This window comes from Sebastes umbrosus, chromosome 15 (genome assembly GCF_015220745.1).
Source record: "Sebastes umbrosus isolate fSebUmb1 chromosome 15, fSebUmb1.pri, whole genome shotgun sequence".
In the NCBI taxonomy this organism is placed as follows: domain Eukaryota; kingdom Metazoa; phylum Chordata; class Actinopteri; order Perciformes; family Sebastidae; genus Sebastes; species Sebastes umbrosus.
Window position 1 is genome coordinate 19,969,892 of NC_051283.1, and position 19,003 is coordinate 19,988,894.

Below are 19,003 nucleotides of genomic sequence, written 5' to 3' on the forward strand. Positions count from 1 at the left end.
CTGAAATGACTTTAAAACAATTTAAAGTGAGACTAGTAACTTTTGAAAGAAGAAATATCACATTCCTCCTTTTGTAAATAAAAAGCTGAATTCATAAGTAATAAAACACAACCTTGCTCATTTCAATACACTCTTGGTTTTGCTGTTAAAGCCTCGCTTGGTCTGGTATGACCAGTAGCTTACACTGAGTCCGTTTGCTGACTTTATTTTCAACTTAAAGGTCTCATTCAATTCGCTCTGTCGGTCAATTTTTTTATTTTTTTTTATTTCCTTGTGTCTTTTAAAGCAACCGACTGATGAGAATCATGGGAAATGTAGTCAAATCCAATTAGCCTTTGTCCTGTAATAGACTATTTACACAGCAGACATTTTACTCATCATAGCAGGAAAAGCAAAAGTGTAAATAACATCATTAATGACGAGGTGTTCCTGCTAATATGGCTTACTGGGCTACTTAAATAGAACAGTTCCATTGTTAATGTTTTCAGTTACAAATGTACTCTTCCTGCTGTGATGAAGTCGAAATGTCTATTATTATTATTATTATTATTACTCACATGGCACATTAGCGTTTGTGTTATTCTGAGGGAAGATGTCTTTTAACCCTTCCCTGAAAAAAAGTAAAATCGATGTTTTAAAGAGCTACGTGTGTTTTTATGTGGCTGAAGCATAATGTGAAAAAAATCCCACACTGGCGCCGGATGCTCTGAGGAGCCCACCTGACGCTCTTAACTTAAACTGTGGCTTCTTATCAACCACTCTGACAAAAGCAAAGCCCTGCAGAATGAAGGACATTGCATTCAGCGTAACATTCACAGATGGTTTGATCTTTTTCCAGAGAGCTTTCAGGCACCCTGGGAGGGTCGGATGGTTAATTACATCTGCCATCATAAAGCCTATCAGTCTATAAATGGACAAGGTGACCATGTTTAAACATTTTGACCTAACAAAGAGCCGGCTGGGGTTGAAACCATGTCTTTTTAATTAATTTGTGGTTTGTGCAGGTGTTATTCTTTTCATCAGTGCACAAAAGGGAATTACACATTATGCCTTCATTTATCAGTGTGATTTCTGTTTTCCAATCATCAGGACGCAATAGCTTGCAGCTCCAGAGGCTCTCATGGCAGCTTTTTCTTGTTTTTGCATTCTGACTTGAGGTCACATCCCGAAGGGTTCAGACTTGCATTGTGACCAAAATTTTATGCAGTTCTCACACAATCCTGTCACGACGCACATATGAATAGAAATGTACAGATCTAGAGAGGGAGAGGCAGAAAGTAAAAAAAATGTAACGCTGACAGTACACTTTCCTCCCACCACAGGAGATGCATAATAGACATTTTCAGGGCAGGTGTGGATGTCCGATGCTCAGAGATGACGAATGTGTTGTTTAGCACGGGATGTAAAAATCCTTTTTTTTAGTAAAAATGCAGGGTGAGCGTCAATGCGGAAGCCAAGTTCAAATGTTAAAATGAATTATATTATTGGAAATGTATTCTGTGGAGGCAGCACTGAAGGAGGTGGTGTGGGTATCTAATGGTGTTGGGGTTAAAGGGACTTTCTGCCACAGTCAGTGCTCTTTCCCCTCGAACCACGGCCGTTCACCAGCTCCCACCGCTGCCTCAGACAGCTGCCTTCACAGCCTGCTTCGAGTTCTGCCCACACACGCTTAATTCACTCAGTAGTGTTAAGTTGACTTTGCTATAAACCCTCGGCGTCCAACTTCACACTCTAGCTTTCCAACACAGCTGCTCTACCCCTGCTGCCAAGTCGGTTTACCAAAGCCTTTCTGGTGTACTGCATTCTGCGATAGCACTGCTCCTCACACTAGACGATTCACTGCACCTCTGACCAGCATTAAATCTGGCCTTAAATTAGGGCTCCTCATTTGCTGCATAATTATCAGGTGTTTCTTCAAAGCCGCTGCTTTTTCTTTTCCTTCATTTTTCTCTCTTATGTTCAAAGCCAGTGTTAATAATGCAACATGCTAGCTCCAGCTTCTCAGTGCAGACGAACGCCACATTTTCAGCTCATTCTTCTTCAGGACTGGTTTGAGAAAATGTTAAAGGAATAATTCAACAGTTTGGGAAATACGCTTGTTAACGTTCTCACTGTGAGAAGATATATGAGAAGATTGACACCACTGTCATAATTGTCTGTTAAATATGAAGCTGTAGTGTGTAGTGTATATAAAGATAGACGACATGACGGCTCCTAAAAGTGAAGCCACTTAATCTTGATTGCCGCCTGGTGGCTGGCTTCTGTATAGGTCATAAGGTCATATACGCATATTTTAGTTACACTGATGTTCGTTCAAGTGTTCATTTTTCTGATAAGTATGGTTTCAATTAGTTATTTGATGCTATAAAAAGGTAGTGAGTATCATGATTGACAGCTGTGAGTCTCTAATTACTAACCAGCTGCGTCCATGCTCGGCTCGTGATTGGCTCGGGCGGGTGTGTGAGTGGGACCTTGATACCGCAACTCCAGCCCCGCGATCACTACTGCCCAGATTCTGGCTCCAAATGTCGTCAAAATCTCAAGATAGCAGCTCCCGTATCCGGAAAATGTTGGCTTCCCTTTTTGTCATCTTTATATACAGTCTATGCTTGAAAGAGTGAGAAAACGCTACCCTGGGTCTGTTCAAAGGTAACAAATCCACCTACTAACACCACTATAGTGTAAAAAAAATATAAATAAATAAAAGTCTGGCACATAACACCCTGTAAATCCACAATTTATCATGTTTTGAACAAAGGTTTATATACCGGTTAAACAACTTTTTGCCTCGTTTTCCACCACCATTTTTCTTTTTTGGGCGGCTGTGGCTCAGTGGGTAGAGCGGGTCGTCCTTTATTCACAAGGTTGGTGGTTCAATCCTGGTTCGGCTCTTTCTATCTGCATGTCGCAGTGTCCTTGAGCGAGACACTGAAGCCCAAGTTGCTCCCCGGGCGTTTTACAGCAGCCCACTGATCCTAAATGCTTAGGATGGGTTAAATGCAGACTCAGATTTTGTGTATGTATACTATGTATGTGACGATTGAAATAAAATACGTTTTTCAAGATAGAGCTGCCATCTTCTAAAAGTAACGCAGCGATTGATCAGGTTTAATCCACTGTGCCTTTTGCCTTTCTGCAGATTAGCACGGTAGGCAATAGCATCATTTACATTAGCATTTTTTCATTCTTTTCCAGGCAAAACCACAAACTGAGTCACTGTGGGCCAATTTACCCAACATGCAGTATGACTCACATGAGTTGAGTCAACAGACCAAACTGCAAACACCAGATCTGAGAATCTGGTATTCTTAGCTTCTCCATAAACTCATTATAAAAGGATCAGATCTCAAAAATCAAATTGCAGGAGTGAGGATTTCTGAGCTGCAGTGACTCATGCTTTGTTATATGAAAACCTTTCTGGATTGTTTATCTGAGAAGACCATATATATATATAATAAAATATGATTATAATGTAATATATAATCATATCTGAATTCTTCTCTCACCAGGACACGCTTGATGCAGAGCTTCAAAGAATCCCACTCCCATGAATCCCTACTTTCTCCTAGCAGTGCTGCGGAGGCTTTGGACCTAGTTTTGGATGAAGATGCCATAATTAAACCTGTCCACTCTAGCATTTTAGGACAAGAGTACTGCTTTGAGGTGTGTTGTGTAACCATTTCATTCTCCCTGGCTTTACCTGCCTTCTAATGGGCTTATTGTTTAAAACTAATTGTAGATTTCTTTAGCCAACCAACCAATTTAATTGAATTTTAACAAAATATTTTTCGTATGTAAAAGTATCAAATCAGGTGCCACTATAAAGGCACTCTCTCCTAACTTTGATAAATAGTGTTTAAGGAATTCATGCTAAAATGATAACTTGATTATCATTTTAGGGTGGGCGTCAAAGATTAACGGTGGTGCGCGAGGATTTGTCTGCTCTGAGGTTGTCAAACTTAGATTTGCACAATTACAGTATAACTAAAATCATAATAACACACTTACTGGATAATTGGATAAGTTATACAAGAGTCCTTAGATATTAGGTTACACTAATATTATTAGTATTATACTATTTGTAGAATTAGATTCCAGTAGCGGCTGCGTGGGATTGTTTCCGACTGTGTGATCCAAACATTTCCAATAACTGTAGAGCGTTGTCAAGTCCAAAAGTCAACATTTATTGAAAGAAGGATAGATGTTATCATTTAAAAAAATTCACAACATGTTTTTATCTCACAAAATATTCTACTTCAATCCATATTTGTTGGTGACAAAATTTTGCTGTCAAAAACCTATTTGCTCTCCGATTCGCCGCACACAAAGTGAGGCCCGCACCTGTATTAACAGAGTGGTCAAGCAGCAGTCTAACAGTACTATCAATTACATTTATTTAACCGTAATCACAAAAAATCAAAAACAAAAGATTAATCGTACCTGTTAGTTGCAGCCATAGAAGGAATATTTTATAGTAATGAATATGTCTGCAGGTGACCACCAATTCAGGGACAAAATGTTTTGCCTGCCGCTCAGCTTCTGAAAGAGACAAGTGGATTGAAAATCTGCAACGAGCTGTCAAACCCAACAAGGTAGATACAATAGATTATTTTCACTTTAAATTTAAATGACAAGATCCAGGGTGCAATATTAAGGACAGATGTGAATAAGGACTGTTATAATGCAGTAACAGAACTCCTCGTTTCACTTCCAGGACAACAGCAGACGGGTGGACAATGTGCTCAAGTTGTGGATCATTGAAGCTCGAGACCTCCCGGCTAAGAAACGCTACTATTGTGAGCTGTGTCTGGATGACATGCTGTACGCACGCACCACCAGCAAACCCCGGACCGACACCGTCTTCTGGGGCGAGCATTTTGAATTTAACAATTTGCCTACCATTCGTAGCCTTCGTTTGCACCTCTACAAGGAAACTGATAAAAAAAGACGCAAGGTAATATCTTCTGTATCGATCTAAAAAAAAGTCCAAAACATTTTATTGTGCTACAATTGTGCTATTTTATTTTGTTTTTCTTGGTGATGTAGGAGAAAAGCACATATCTAGGCCTTGTCAGCATCCCCATCTCCAGCATCACGGGCCGGCAGTTTGTGGAGCAGTGGTACCCGGTGATACAGTCCAGTGTCTTGAACAAAAGCGGCGGCGTTGGAAGTACCAAAGTGATCAACGCCTCACTACGAGTCAAGTCTCGCTACCAGACAATGAACATCCTCCCGATGGAGCTGTACAAGGAGTTTGCAGAGTACATCACCAACAACTACAGAACACTGTGTGCCGTTCTGGAGCCGCTGCTGAGTGTGAAAAGCAAAGAGGAGGTGGCATTCGCTCTAGTGCACATCCTGCAAAGCACAGGGAAGACAAAGGTAAACAAAGGGTCGAATGTAACCTGAGTGCGTAGTGTTGCTGTTATTTGTATGATCTGTAGGTTTGTTTTATTGGAATAAGTTTAAAATTAAAATAATGTTTCCTTTACTACTTAACTGAAAATGTAATCTCTTCTCAGGAGTTCCTGTCTGACATGGCGATGTGTGAGGTGGATCGGTTCATGGAGCGCGAGCACTTGATCTTTCGGGAGAACACGCTAGCTACGAAGGCTGTGGAAGAGTACCTCAAACTAATAGGTCACAGATACCTCAAGGATGCTATAGGTGAGGATGCTGACTGCGCATCACGTGTATGTAATCTGATGAAAGGAGCTTTTTTGAAGGCTAATTTCCAGCATAAACAACATCTGTCATTTAGCAAAAAATGACTGTGACATTGTTTAATGTTGAGATAGTTTGAACTACATTTGTGACATTTTCCCAAATTATTCTTATTTGTTGTGGTAGCAGTATTTTAGAAACGCTAGTCTGATGAAGACCTGTCTAAATGTCACATCAACAAATGGGGATTGTGCTTTAATATGATTCTGTGTCATAACATAAAATGCTAATTTCTTCTTTTATTCTCTCTTGCAATGAAAGAAAAATAGTAAGAATAGTTGGATTAGCTGTTTATGTTTTTTCTTGATGCACACAATCTCCAATTCAGTATACTGTACTTGATACAAAGAACAACATAGTAGTCATGTTTTATCCCATTTATTACATGTATAGTTTACATTTATATTTTTAAGTTTTAATATTAACTTCCTCCAAACAGCCATTGTTTAACAAATTGGTAATTCACATATTAGCTCTTCTTAACATGTTTGTATACTGTCGTAATCATTATAATCACGGGACCTTAGTGAGTGACATAGTTTTCTTATTTTATTCCTTGTAAGAGGAAACATTGTTTGCTTTTTATTCTCAGTAACTTTGAGAAGTACAGCGTATGTGCAGTCGTATCCTCCTGATCCATCTGTCAGAGCAGTTTATTGCTAAACTTTTTCTCTTAAAGGAACAGGGTGTTGCATTTAAGGGGATCTATTGGCAGAAATAATATTAATAAGTGTTTTCTTTAGTGTATAATCACCTGAAAACAGGAATCATATTTTTTTTTTCTACCTTAGAATGACCGTTTATATCTACATAGGGAGCGAAGTGGGCCGCCACGTTTCTACTGTAGCCCAGAACGGAACGTTTTGGCACACAGGAGAAGTTTCAGTTGTTTGCAATCTGCAACCTCACCGCTAGATGCCTACACACTGCACCTTTTAAAAGTGCATTTTGGAAAACATAATGATTGTGTGATCTACAACTTACAGGTGACTTCATTCGAGCCTTATATGAGTCTGAGGAGAACTGTGAGGTGGATCCCATGCGCGTCCCACCGTCAGTCCTTGCTGACCATCAAGCCAACCTTCGAATGTGTTGTGAGCTGTTACTCTGCAAGATTATCAACTCTCTTTGGTTAGTTTTCCCCCCCTATTTGGCCCTCAGAAAACTGTAAGCATGTATCTGTTCTGTGTCTGTATTGATTGGTGCCACGGAGGGTCTAAAACAGCCAGCAACTGTCTCTCTGTCTGACGTCCATTTTGGTCCACGGCAATCACTTTGATATGAAATGTAGAAGATTCTGAGTCTTACCTTTCCCAGTTCCCACATCTCCTGAAGGCAGCATGATTGAGCAAAGGTCTCAACCTCTCCGTTGATCCCACCCCTCCACACCAGCAGAGAGGCAAAAGTCAGCTGAAAAATAAATGATTTCTAGCAGAAAACAGAAAATCTGAAACTGAAAAATAAGATCTGACACAAAAAATCTTTTGTATTGAAACCGTTACAGAATTTGGGGAAAAAAAATTATAAAATTATAAAATAAATGATTCCCCCCCCCCCCCAGAGTTTAAGATCTAGCTTTCAGTTCCAAATTTCAGCTTTATATTTTCAACTTCTGTCTTTTTAATTCACAAAAAATTTGTCTCCTTTTGTCTCTATAGCAACAACGAAATGAAAACTTACTTTATGCGAATGCTGATATTTAAACAGAGATAATTGAATTTGAACGTGATTATTTACTACTTAGATGTTTTTTCCCCACTAATATAATCAATAAAATTGTCAACATCCCATAAGATGGTTTAAAAAAAGGTTTTCATAAACACATTCTCCATCCTGAGCAGGGTATGGTCCAGTAATTTGCCGTACTGTATATTTTAGTCTCCTGACCTTGATGAATTCCTGAGGGCTTCGGATAAGCTGCTGGACTTGATCTTGCCGTTCTCCTTGACAATGCGGTAATAAAATCATCTTCTTGTTTCAGCATATTTCCCCGGGAGCTGAAAGAAGTTTTTGCCTCGTGGAGAGCCAGATGTGCTGAGCGTGGAAGAGAGGATCTCGCCGACAGCCTCATCAGCTCCTCCCTGTTCCTTCGCTTCATGTGCCCAGCCATCATGTCCCCCTCCCTGTTCAACCTAATGCAGGAGTACCCCGCTGAGCGCACGTCCCGCACACTCACGCTCATAGCCAAGGTGATGCAGAACCTGGCCAGCTTCAGCAAGTGAGTCCCTGTCATCGCCTGTCCTCTTACACCAACATTAATATGATTCAGTTCATTTTTAGATTCCTAGACGCTGACGCCTGTGCGAAGTGGGATGCATCTCAGAATAACATCACGGAAATAGAGGCTTGCAGTTTTGACTGTGGCAGTATAAACTGTTACTCACCCTCGGTGAGCTCCAAAGCTTTTAGCTGCGACTCATTTTGTTCCCACCTTCACTCCTGTACCCTTTACTGACATTTCTTTGAATATTAAAACAATTCTACTGGCTTAAATATGCACCTACTGCATAATTAAGACATCAAAACTTTGGTGATCATTTAATAGACTCTACATTTCAGGAACAGTGGATACAAATGAGACATCATCAGACATCCTGAAATTATATAACTTATGCAGCAGTAGTAATTATTTATTTCAGTCCTTAATAGCAAATTTCCGAAAGGAATGCACATAATAAAGTAAAAAACAATAAGGCATTAAATGAAATGAAAAAAGGTGTAGGCTTAAGATAAGATAATCCTTTATTAGTCCCACAGCGGGGGAAATTTGCAATAAGCTTAATATACTTACCATTTCTACTTAGCATATTCTAATAAGAAAACAATAACAAAGTTCCAAACATTTAATACACAATAATAATCATACCCCAGTTTTATATTTGTTTACCACCTTACTTTCATACATTTTGTTTTACTTGCAAAGTGAACTAATTGTTAATTCCTTGTCACAACCATTCTGCAAGTTAACCCCTCTGACAGATAAACATATATTCTTGATATGTTTCTTCACCTTTGTTTTTTTTAAAACATACTTACCATTTGTCCTGGTTATGTGTTTGAGCGTGGAAACATCGTTCAGAAACCTGGGTAAAAAAAAAAAAAGGAGTGATGATAAACAATGTAGAGGTGGTCTATGTTCCATGTAAATATTACAGTATGTCTTAATCAAATCCAAGATATGACTCAAAATTGGCACGTAAACATACTCCGTGTTGTTATATTGTTTTCCACTGAATGAATATGCACAGGACATTAAAAGTACGGAACAACAACAAAAAAAGTCAATCACAAATTCACAATATATGAGATTTTATTCACCTCAACTCCTGCACACTCCTGACCTGTGCATATTAGATCCTTCCCCGTCCACGGTGCACTGTACAGTACGTTTCCATCTTCTTCTCTGCCTTCATGTATCCTTTCATTGTCGTCTCTGCAGATTTGGACCCAAGGAGGAATACATGTATTTCATGAACGAGTTCCTGGAGATGGAGTGGGGCTCCATGCAGCAGTTTCTCTATGAGATTTCTAACATGGAGGCCAGTGGAAACGCTGGCGGGTTTGAGGGCTACATTGACCTCGGCAGAGAATTGTCCATGCTCCACAGCTTACTGTGGGAAGTCATGGGCCAGCTCAGCAAGGTAGGTGGAAGAACACGCTGGAGCATTAAATGAAACATCTTATTATGATTTATTTCTCCAACTGAAGGATGTAGAGAGAGGAGAGCTGGAAAATGAGGTTCTGCAGTTTTCCATCCATCAGACACATGATTATTATTTGAACTCCATTAAAACTGAGGTGGAATTAGTACTTTAATATTTAACTCTAGTGCTTGCACTGTTAATTTATTGAAATTGTACTACAGCCGTAACTTAATGAAAGTTATAAATATTTTATGCTCGGCCCCAAATTGTCTTAACACTATGTGCTTTTTAATTGCTGTACTCTTACTTCCATGAAAGACATTCTCTGCGTTTTCTGAATGACATTTAAAATTTTATGAATGAATAGTGATTCATACTGTGTATAGAGTGCTGCAGGGATGAGGTATTTTTGTAGGCCAACCAGGAAATTAGCAATGCACGAGTTCCCTCGACAAAAAGCCAATGGGATTTTTCCACTGGGTTTTGGATTATTGCATAAAAATAAGCTCTGTGGCAAACAAACATTTATGATACACGTTTTGTTCAGCAAAATAATCTTCACAATTGAACACCACTTGTAGTGATTTTTGAAGCGTTAATGCAATCGCCAGAAGTAAAAAGCTAATATTAGGCTATAAACGAACTAATATAGACAACTGACATATTTTAATTATTTCAAAATTTCTTAATATGTAAAGGAACAATATGTAAAACTGACAGCTCACGTTTAGAATCGGTAACAGCAGTCCAAAATCAAAACATTGGAGCTGTGGCCCGTCCGCTCCCCCGGTGTGACTCATAGCAGTAAGCGCAAATTTCGCAATTTGAGCGTTACCCTCTAGACACGACCGTGTTACCCGCTGACCAGAAGCAGTAGTCGGAATCACTTCACCGGCTGTGTCTCAAATACTCGCTCCCTCGATAACCCAGCTGCACACGGACCACAGAGAGATGTGCCGAGGCTTTTCAGGTCCGGTAGAATCTAATGTTATGTTATCTCTGTTGATCAAGTTCGTTAGCTTGCCTCCATGGCTGCAGAAGGCTGCGCTTGTATGCCAGTTTGTTTAATATGTGGCAACGGGGTGTCGAAATGGGCAGTGGACGGGATCACACTGATCCAAAACAAAAACAGACGTTCTGGACCGGAATGGAAATTTCAAAGGAGAACATACTGGCTGTAGCGTTGTTGTCGGAGAATCCAGTATTTCAATTTAGCATGTTTCCTTAATCTCTGATGACATATCATGTTTATTTTATGATTTATTACAGTAAATATATTACATATTGGTCCTTTAAGACCTTATTTCAGGCACCTAACTAAAAGCCCATTCAAAAAACCCATTACCTTTGAGATGAGGGAACTGGAAGTGCAAAAATGCTAACTCATTTCCAGGTTTTAGGACTCCTGCAGCACTCTATAGCAGAGGTTTCCGACTCCTAGGGCATGAACTGAACGGACGGAAGCACTGGGCCGTGGAACATTTTCTACGGGGCTGCATAAAATGCTGAATAATCTGTCTCCCGATACATATTCAGATATCTAAAATAAGCTGCTGATACTGACTACCAAGCCCTCTTTATCCCAAAATTAAATATTTATAACACGTGTGTTGGCAGGATAATGACTTTGAGCTAAAGTAGGCCATCAGCACATGAGGTAATCGGTTTCACCTTGCCCTCCTCCAGTTGTCTGGTCAGCTACAACATCATGAAATGGTCCTAGGGCTGGGAACTCCTGGTATAAGGCACGTGAGCTTTTGGATTTTCTTGATTTTGGAAACCTTTCTGTGCCGTAGGATGCTATCCTCAAACTCGGACCCCTACCACGGCTGCTGAATGACATCAGCGTCGCCCTGAGGAACCCGCAGCTCCACATGCCTGCAAATCACCAGCCGGACCGACCGAAGGACAGACTCTTCTCGCGGCCATCCTTCAATCGTCTCATGTCTTCTGACTTCCAAAGCCTTATGATGCGCGACTTAAACAGGTATCCTATCATGGTTTCCTTTTATGTATTTTTGCTTCTACACATGAAATTGGATTTGCATGTCCTCAAAGAGGACTGAGCCAAGAAGGGTAATGCTAATGCTTTTACATTTGAACAGACGATTGATCCCTGCTGTGACTTTATCAAGACAATGTGAATGGTCATAATTGCAAATATGCACCTACTGCACATAAACAGAGGAATTACAGTTTCACATGGGTGTAATTAACAGGAGCACATAAAAAGGCCAAGAATACACAATAAATGAGAATTCAGTAGCTCAAAACAAAACACTGGCATATTTCTAAGAGCCCATAATGCTAACGCTAATGCACCTCTTCAGGCTTTTTAAGTAGTTTATCAATCAGTAATTGCCAGCACCATCTGTTCCCAGACTCTACGACCCAAACCTCTTTCCTCTGTGTTTTAATTCATGTCAGCGCTTTGCTATTGTCAAGAGACAGTTGCTCTCATTACAGCATACCTGTTTAAATAAGAACACTTTAAGTAAGGGAAAACCAGCGGTAATATCGGAGGACTCTACTGCAGCTATTTTGTGTTTACTATTATACCAATATATTGGAACAAACTCTGCAGCAGTAAACATGCAATTGAATAAGAATGACTTAAATCTGCTGCAGGCAGGTGTGAGAGGACAGAGATCAAACGTCTGGAAATTCAAAGCAACACAAGCAACGACACACCTGCCACTCCTCGTAGCTCTAACCCCAGAGGTAACAGACTGCGAGTGACTGACAGGATGGAGGGCATGCCTTCTGTTCACTGTGTTTCCACATGTTTTATTATGCAACAATTGCATAATAAAACCTTGTAGCTGTACATTTTTTTCTTGACTGTGAGTACATCTTTAGTAATTCTTTGGTTTCTTCGCATTGCATTATGAAATGAGAATAGCAAAGGAATGTTACCATTATTTTTCAAATTATTAATTTATCTGTATATTTTTCCCTGTTCTGCCTTGGCTACCAAACTAACCAATTAGTTTTTTTTTACTTTATTTGAAATTTAATTTACAGCTTCTAACAATTAACAAGTTACAGCTACAGCTTATTTTTTGACCACGTAATATTTATGTAAAACAGTGGATGGGACATTCTGCTGGCCCAGAGTCAGGACCACTACAAGGTGCAGCGAGATGAATCTAGTCGTAAGATAATTGGGAAATGACAAAAAAAACACATTCTGATTAACAGAATTGTGTTCATGTTTCTAACTCTTGTCTAATCTTTTTTTTTTTTTTCTTATGAAATACTGCTTTATCCTTTAAGGCCTCTGATTATTCAAAAAAATCACCCTTTGATTAAAACTGCTCACAACTTGCAATGCCATGCAAGCCATGATGACATATTGCCTCATATTAAAGGAACAGTGTGTACATCTCAGGGATCTATTAGCAGGACTGGAATATAATATTCATAACAATGTTTTCATTAGTGTATAATCACCTGAAACAAAGACTTGTGTTTTCGTTACCTTAGAATTAACCCTTCATATCTAGCTGGTCCTCTTCACAGAGTCCGCCATGTTTCTACAGTAGCCCAGAGTGGACAAACAAAACACTGGCTCTAGAGAGAGACTTTCTCGTTTTTATGTTACCTGAAGGCCACCGTAATTCTCCAACATGCTTGTGACACTGGTGTAACGCAAAACCGTGGTACCGCCATCCGACTTCTGTTGCTCTCAAAGTAGTGTTATTATGGTAAGGATGGCCTCTGAACGAGACGACCGTCGTTACCATGGTTTTGCACTCTGCGGCCCACGATACAGCAGTCTTGGAAAGAGAGTGGAGGGGTATTTAGTTGGTCGCAATCTGCAAACACACCACTAGATGCCGCTATATCCTATACAATATACCTTTAAGGGGTCACAAGCAAAAAGACTTTGGACCATCTGTCCTGTGCTTACATTTTTATTTCTCTCCGTACGGCCCAGATTGTTTAAAACTAAATGTGATAATGCAAAATAGAGTCAAGTATAAAATATCTGTGAGACAGTGTTAATAAACCCATAATAGCAATTTCTAAACATTTGTTTCTGTTGTGTATCTACAGTTCAATAGACATTTCTCGCCTGCCTTCCCCTACGACTGGAGTCTCAGCTGTAGAATCCCTCTCATCTAATCTGAACATGAGGCGTCACGCAGAACGAGACCTCCGCTCGTCGAGGGAAGTGTTCTACGTCACCCGCCCGCCGCTGGCTCGATCCAGCCCCGCATACTGCACGAGCAGCTCGGACATCACTGAACCTGATCCGAAGGTACAATGTCAAATAGTCTGGTTCGTTTTCCTGATTTATGTCTTAAGTTTTTTCTAAGCCTCCGAAGTCTCAGCACATAGATTTTGATAAAATACCATAAAAACTTTGTTAGCATATTTGCATAACAAAATAATGATGTGACTGATATGACTGTGGCATCACAGTATTATCAACGTGAGGTGAGCACTTAGGCTTGATTGCTCTCTTTGTTTCTGATTTACTTGGAGAACCTAATTTTATTAGTTGTAATGAAATTTTCAACATTCTTTATAAATTTCAATAACAATGGTAATTATCAAAGCCATTTTTCAAGTCAGTCTTTTGATTACAGAATTTGGTTGCAATGTAAGATTTTACTGAGATAATTACATTTAGAAGGCCAAAAATGACATTTAGTCAGTGTTGCCTCACTCCTGGTCGTCTTTGTGCACTGATTTTACAAAACTTAGACAAATTAATTAGTTATTAAACCTGCAGTAGGCAGAATGTTTTTGGCATCAAAATTCCATAATAACCTTTCAGCATATTGTAATTCAAGTGTTCTGAGAGAAAACTAGTCTTCTGCACCTCCTCATGGCTCTGTTTTCAGGCTTTATAAAATCTAGCCTGTGACGGGAGACTTTGGCCAATCACAGGTCATTTCAGAGAGAGAGCGTTCCTATTGGCTGTTCATTCAACGGAGGCAGCTGTAAATCACTCGCGAACTCCGATCAAACTAGGCAGTGCTGATCAAATATGAATCAATATTCTGTTACTATAAAGCCTATTTCTCGCCTCAAATGTATCCAGAAACATCTTGTAGTGTACTGTTTAGCTGTAAAATGAGAAAGATTGCTCCGGCTGATGGGCGGTGCTTAGTATTTCCTCAACTGCTCTCAACATGGCTGCTGGGTCACAAACTTTCTCATTTTACAGCTAAACAGTACACTACAAGATGTTTCTGAAAACATTTTATGTGAGAAATAGGCTTTACAGTAACAGAATATTGATTAATATTTGATCAGCGCTGCCTAGTTTGAATGTTTGATCAGAGTTTGTGAGTGATTGACAGCTGCTCAGAGACGGCAAGGCTCCAGCTTGGCTCTGATTGGTTGTTTTCCTCCGGTCTGTGAAATCTTGCAGATGCCATAAGGAGCACCAGAGGACACTGAGGCACATGATTTCTTTCAGATTACCTGCCTCATGTACTACTGTTAGGGTATAGTCACCGTTTTATAAAAATAACTTTTTGTAATCATATTTGCTCTAATCCTACCTCCTGCTGCTTTAACGTCAAGATTTGGAAAAGAAGGTTTATTGGTAAAGCACCTTTCAACAACAAGACGAGATATAAAAGAAAAACAAGCCAATAAATAGTTTATTATGCCTGAGGCATTATGTTTTCGGGTTGCCCGTCCGTCCGTCTGTCTCTAAGTCCGTACCATTCTAGTGAACATGATATCTCAGGAACACCTCGAGAGAATTTCTTCAAATATGGCACAAACATCCCTTTGAACTCCAGGATGAGCTGATTCGAATTTGGTGTTCAAAGGTCAAGGTCACTGTGACCTCTCAAAACCCGTTTTTGGCCGCAACTCAAGAATTCATATGCTAATCATGACAATGTCACACATATGTCTGAAATGATAAAATGATGAAGTGATGACATTTTGGACAGAGATGGATGTAAACTGCAACTTGACTGGTGGGCGGAGGCATACAACCACGAGGCGATAATTCTGTTTTGTTTTTTTTAAGACAAGGGAAATAAGCTTAAATTGAATAAAACAAAGAACAGAAGAGAAAAACATTGGTGTAGCATAACTATGTAAATGCATTTAGCTGTTTAAAGGCATCAATTTAACTATATATGACAGCCAAATGTGTTTAAATTACATTTAAAACTAAAAATAAACACATTTACTGTTCATTTAAAAATGAAGTAAAATGTATCTGCATTTTCATCGTCATGAACAATGTTTTTGTATATAAAAAAATCCAGTCTAAAATCCTTTTATTTTTTCTCTAAGGTCCATAGTGTGAATAAAAGTGTGTCCATGATGGACCTTCAGGACTCCCGTATGAACAGCATATCCAACCTCAACTCTGTGGGAGACATGCTCACCTCCTCTCAAGCCTCCATCGCCGGCCTGGGCCACAGCTTCGGCAACCTCTGTGGTCCCCTTCGTATGGGAGGGCACATGCCAGCGGGCTCTTCGGGCTCCGGTTTGAGGCTGAGCCAGATGGGCCACATAGGGGGGCCCACTGAATCCATCTCTCAACAGCAGCAGCAGGCGGCAGCGGCCATGCACTTCCCCCTGTCTTTCCAGAACCCGCTATTCCATCTGGCCGCCCAGAACTCCCCGGCTCAGTCTCAGCATCCTCCTCCCCCTCCTCTCCTCCTCGCCCCAGAGCCCGAGAATGGCCACCACGACTATGCACCGGCGTTTGGCAACAGTGCTTTCTCCCGCAGCGAGGACTTGTCCGCCCTGCGGTCACAAAGCAGTCTGGTGCAGCCCAGCATTGTCCACTCACACAGTTACAGTGATGACTTCACCCGGCAGAATCAGAGCAACGACTACGCCTGGCACCAGCTGTCACTGCAGGTTCAGGTAAAAATCGCTCACTTATCTTCACACACTTTGAATTTTACAGAAAGACAGTTTGTTATATTCAAGCTCAAAACGGCAAATATGCCTTGTTCTTTCTACTCTTATATGCTTTAGTGGATCTTCTGGATTACATTCATTTTAGTAATCACTCAATTTCAATACAAATGCAGTATTATCATTATCACTACTGAATCTACAAATGTGATGAGGACAGTCACAGCCAAGAATTAATTTTCTCAGTTTTTCCTAAAAATACCTGGATTGTTTTTTTCCTATTTCAAGCCAAATTGCCCAACAGACTCGTCTTGTCATTTATTCTTAGTGTGATTTTAACACCTTGATTGAGAAACGCAAATGTCGGCATGGATTCAGTTTCACCCTTGCAGTTCATTAGATCCTGCTTGTACTTTTTGTTTTCACTGTGTTCAGGCTTGATTGTCAGGTAGCAGAACAAAGCTCGGATCCAAATAAAGTAGGAATGGCCCTCTCATGAGCAGCACAATATGCAAATCTAACAGTAATGTGAGGGCACTTTTGAGGGACTCTTTTTATGCGACAGACAATACACTAAAGCAGGATCATTACTGGTCCGCTCTGCTTCACTCAGGGCAGATCATAACTATTGGCACTACACATATCATTATATTATACAGCTCTCTGTACACTGTAAATCAGACATAGAGCTCTTGAGAGTCTATACTGGAGTTTCCAGTAAAAGCTGATTCACATTGGAGAAGAGTTATTTTATGCATAAGCAATTATTATATGTACAATTAGTGTCAAACTTGTTTTAAAACACACGGGAGCCCAAATAAACTTAAATTAAACTGTCACTTGTTTGATGAGTTCAGTAGGATTCTTGTATTTTTTGGAACAGCATTTAATTAATCTAAACTGACCTTTTTGGCTGCGTCTTGATGATGCAAAATTATAGTGTTTATTGATACAGTCATGTAGTCTTGAGCTATTTCTGTCCTGCTGCGTGGGCCTAAATGGAACAAACATCACAAGCCTCCTGTTTTATTAATACAGATGGTGTGTCAGAACGCAGCTCTATCTATCCATCTATCCATCTATCCATCTATCCATCTATCCATCTATCCATCCATCCATCCATCCATCCATCCATCCACCCACCCCTTCGTCTCTCTACCTATAAAGCTAGACAGCAAGCTATAAATGTATCCATACATACTGTTGGATTATAAAGCACTAAATGGTTTAGGGCCCAAACACATTTCTGACCTCTCAGGTCTACTGGGACGGGTCTGCTTCTGTCCCCAGAGTCAAAACAAAGCATCAGCATTCAGGTTTTGTGCACCACATATCTGTAACAAACCAAGAAAACCTGATGTCTGTTCCAAGTTATTTTAGGCTAAAAACTTTTCTGTTTGCCACTGCCTTTTATTTAATTAAATTTGGGGCTATTCCCTTCTCCTGCACTGCACTGTAACTGCATTGTAATTTGTATTCCTTTGATAAGTTTGTTTTAATGCAATAGGATAGCCATGTGCACTGCTGTTTGGCTTTGTGTCTTATTGAATTGTACCACTAGGGGGCATCAAAGTTGGATATTCTCCAACTCTCTAAACATTTGCTTAATTTTCTAAATAGTTTTTTTGTGTTTCACCTTATTGTCTCCTCTCAGGAGTCTCTCCAGCAGCAGCACCTGATGGGAGTTGTATCTCAGACGCCCACTGGGACGGGAACCCCCGCCTCCTTGGCCACACCACCTACTACAGTTCTTCACCATTCCCGCCAGTCCTCCATGGCTGGGCCACAACACCTCAAGTCCCAGCGGTCCATTAACACTCCAGCCACCGCCACACCTCCGAAAGTTCGCCCGCAGAGCAGGAACCTCCTCCTCGACTCCTCGGACACAAACTTCGGCAGTCAGCCGAAACTGCGCCATTCTCAGCAGCTGCCGCAACAGCAACATCAGCAGCAGCAGCAACATCAGCAGCAGCAGCAACATCAGCAGCAGCAGCAACATCAACAGCAGCAGCAACATCAACAGCAGCAGCAACATCAACAGCAACTTCAGCAGCAGCAGCAGCAGCAACATCAGCAGCAGCAGCAGCAACTTCAGCAGCAACATCAGCAACATCAGCAGCAACAACAGGAATCACAGCTGTCGGTAACAGACAGCCCAGCTCCCGGACTCCCGTACCAGACGAGCTCCGCCAAAGAGAACCAGGGCCCGCAAGCAGCTGCAGAGGAGTCAACAGACACACCCACAAAAAGCTCCAAGAAGTCTCTACAGACACAACTGCAACCGCCACAGCAGCATCTGCTCAAACCAGGCAATAAACAGGTCAATCTAACTACATATCTTAATTTAAAGCTTGACAATTCTTCAGTGTCTCACTTTATACAGTATTACATTATATTTACATGTTTTCAAGGCATTTCTAACATGTAGACATGTATTTAAAGCATGACTGACCTGTGTTGTTGTTGTTGTTTCAGGGTTCTCAGTCGACCTTGAACGCCCAGGGTCTCAATGAACGGACAGTCGCCTGGGTGTCCAACATGCCACATCTCTCTGCTGACATCGAGAGCCTGCGGCCGGACCGTGAGGGTCAGCTGAAAGAGTACTCCAAAAGCATGGATGAGTCACGACTAGAGAGGGTCAGCACTTTTTCTTTTTTACCACCTATTTAAAAAACTAAACTCATTTACTTCCTATGAATGCTTAATATTAGGTTTGAAAATATAAAAAGTAAGGAAACAAATAATAATAAGATAAAATAATAGGAGTCTTAGAAAAAAATCTCTTA

General features: G+C 40.5%; 1 protein-coding gene across 8 annotated transcripts in view; it reads left to right on the plus strand.

Annotated features, from left to right (window-relative positions):
• Nucleotides 1–19,003, plus strand: part of LOC119503315 (ras/Rap GTPase-activating protein SynGAP-like) — a 46,223-nt gene that overhangs the window by 17,544 nt on the left and 9,676 nt on the right. For 6 of the 8 annotated variants that reach the window (XM_037795012.1, XM_037795017.1, XM_037795013.1 and 3 more), the window contains 13 exons: nt 3,510–3,663; nt 4,494–4,592; nt 4,694–4,954; nt 5,047–5,382; nt 5,523–5,667; nt 6,711–6,855; nt 7,706–7,942; nt 9,164–9,365; nt 11,165–11,355; nt 13,428–13,632; nt 15,642–16,223; nt 17,872–18,537; nt 18,693–18,854. In XM_037795012.1, the coding sequence (XP_037650940.1) occupies nt 3,510–3,663; nt 4,494–4,592; nt 4,694–4,954; nt 5,047–5,382; nt 5,523–5,667; nt 6,711–6,855; nt 7,706–7,942; nt 9,164–9,365; nt 11,165–11,355; nt 13,428–13,632; nt 15,642–16,223; nt 17,872–18,537; nt 18,693–18,854 (3,385 nt within the window). The remainder of the gene's footprint in view (nt 1–3,509; nt 3,664–4,493; nt 4,593–4,693; nt 4,955–5,046; nt 5,383–5,522; nt 5,668–6,710; nt 6,856–7,705; nt 7,943–9,163; nt 9,366–11,164; nt 11,356–13,427; nt 13,633–15,641; nt 16,224–17,871; nt 18,538–18,692; nt 18,855–19,003) is intronic. The other 2 variants (XM_037795015.1, XM_037795016.1) reach the window with 1 other exon arrangement.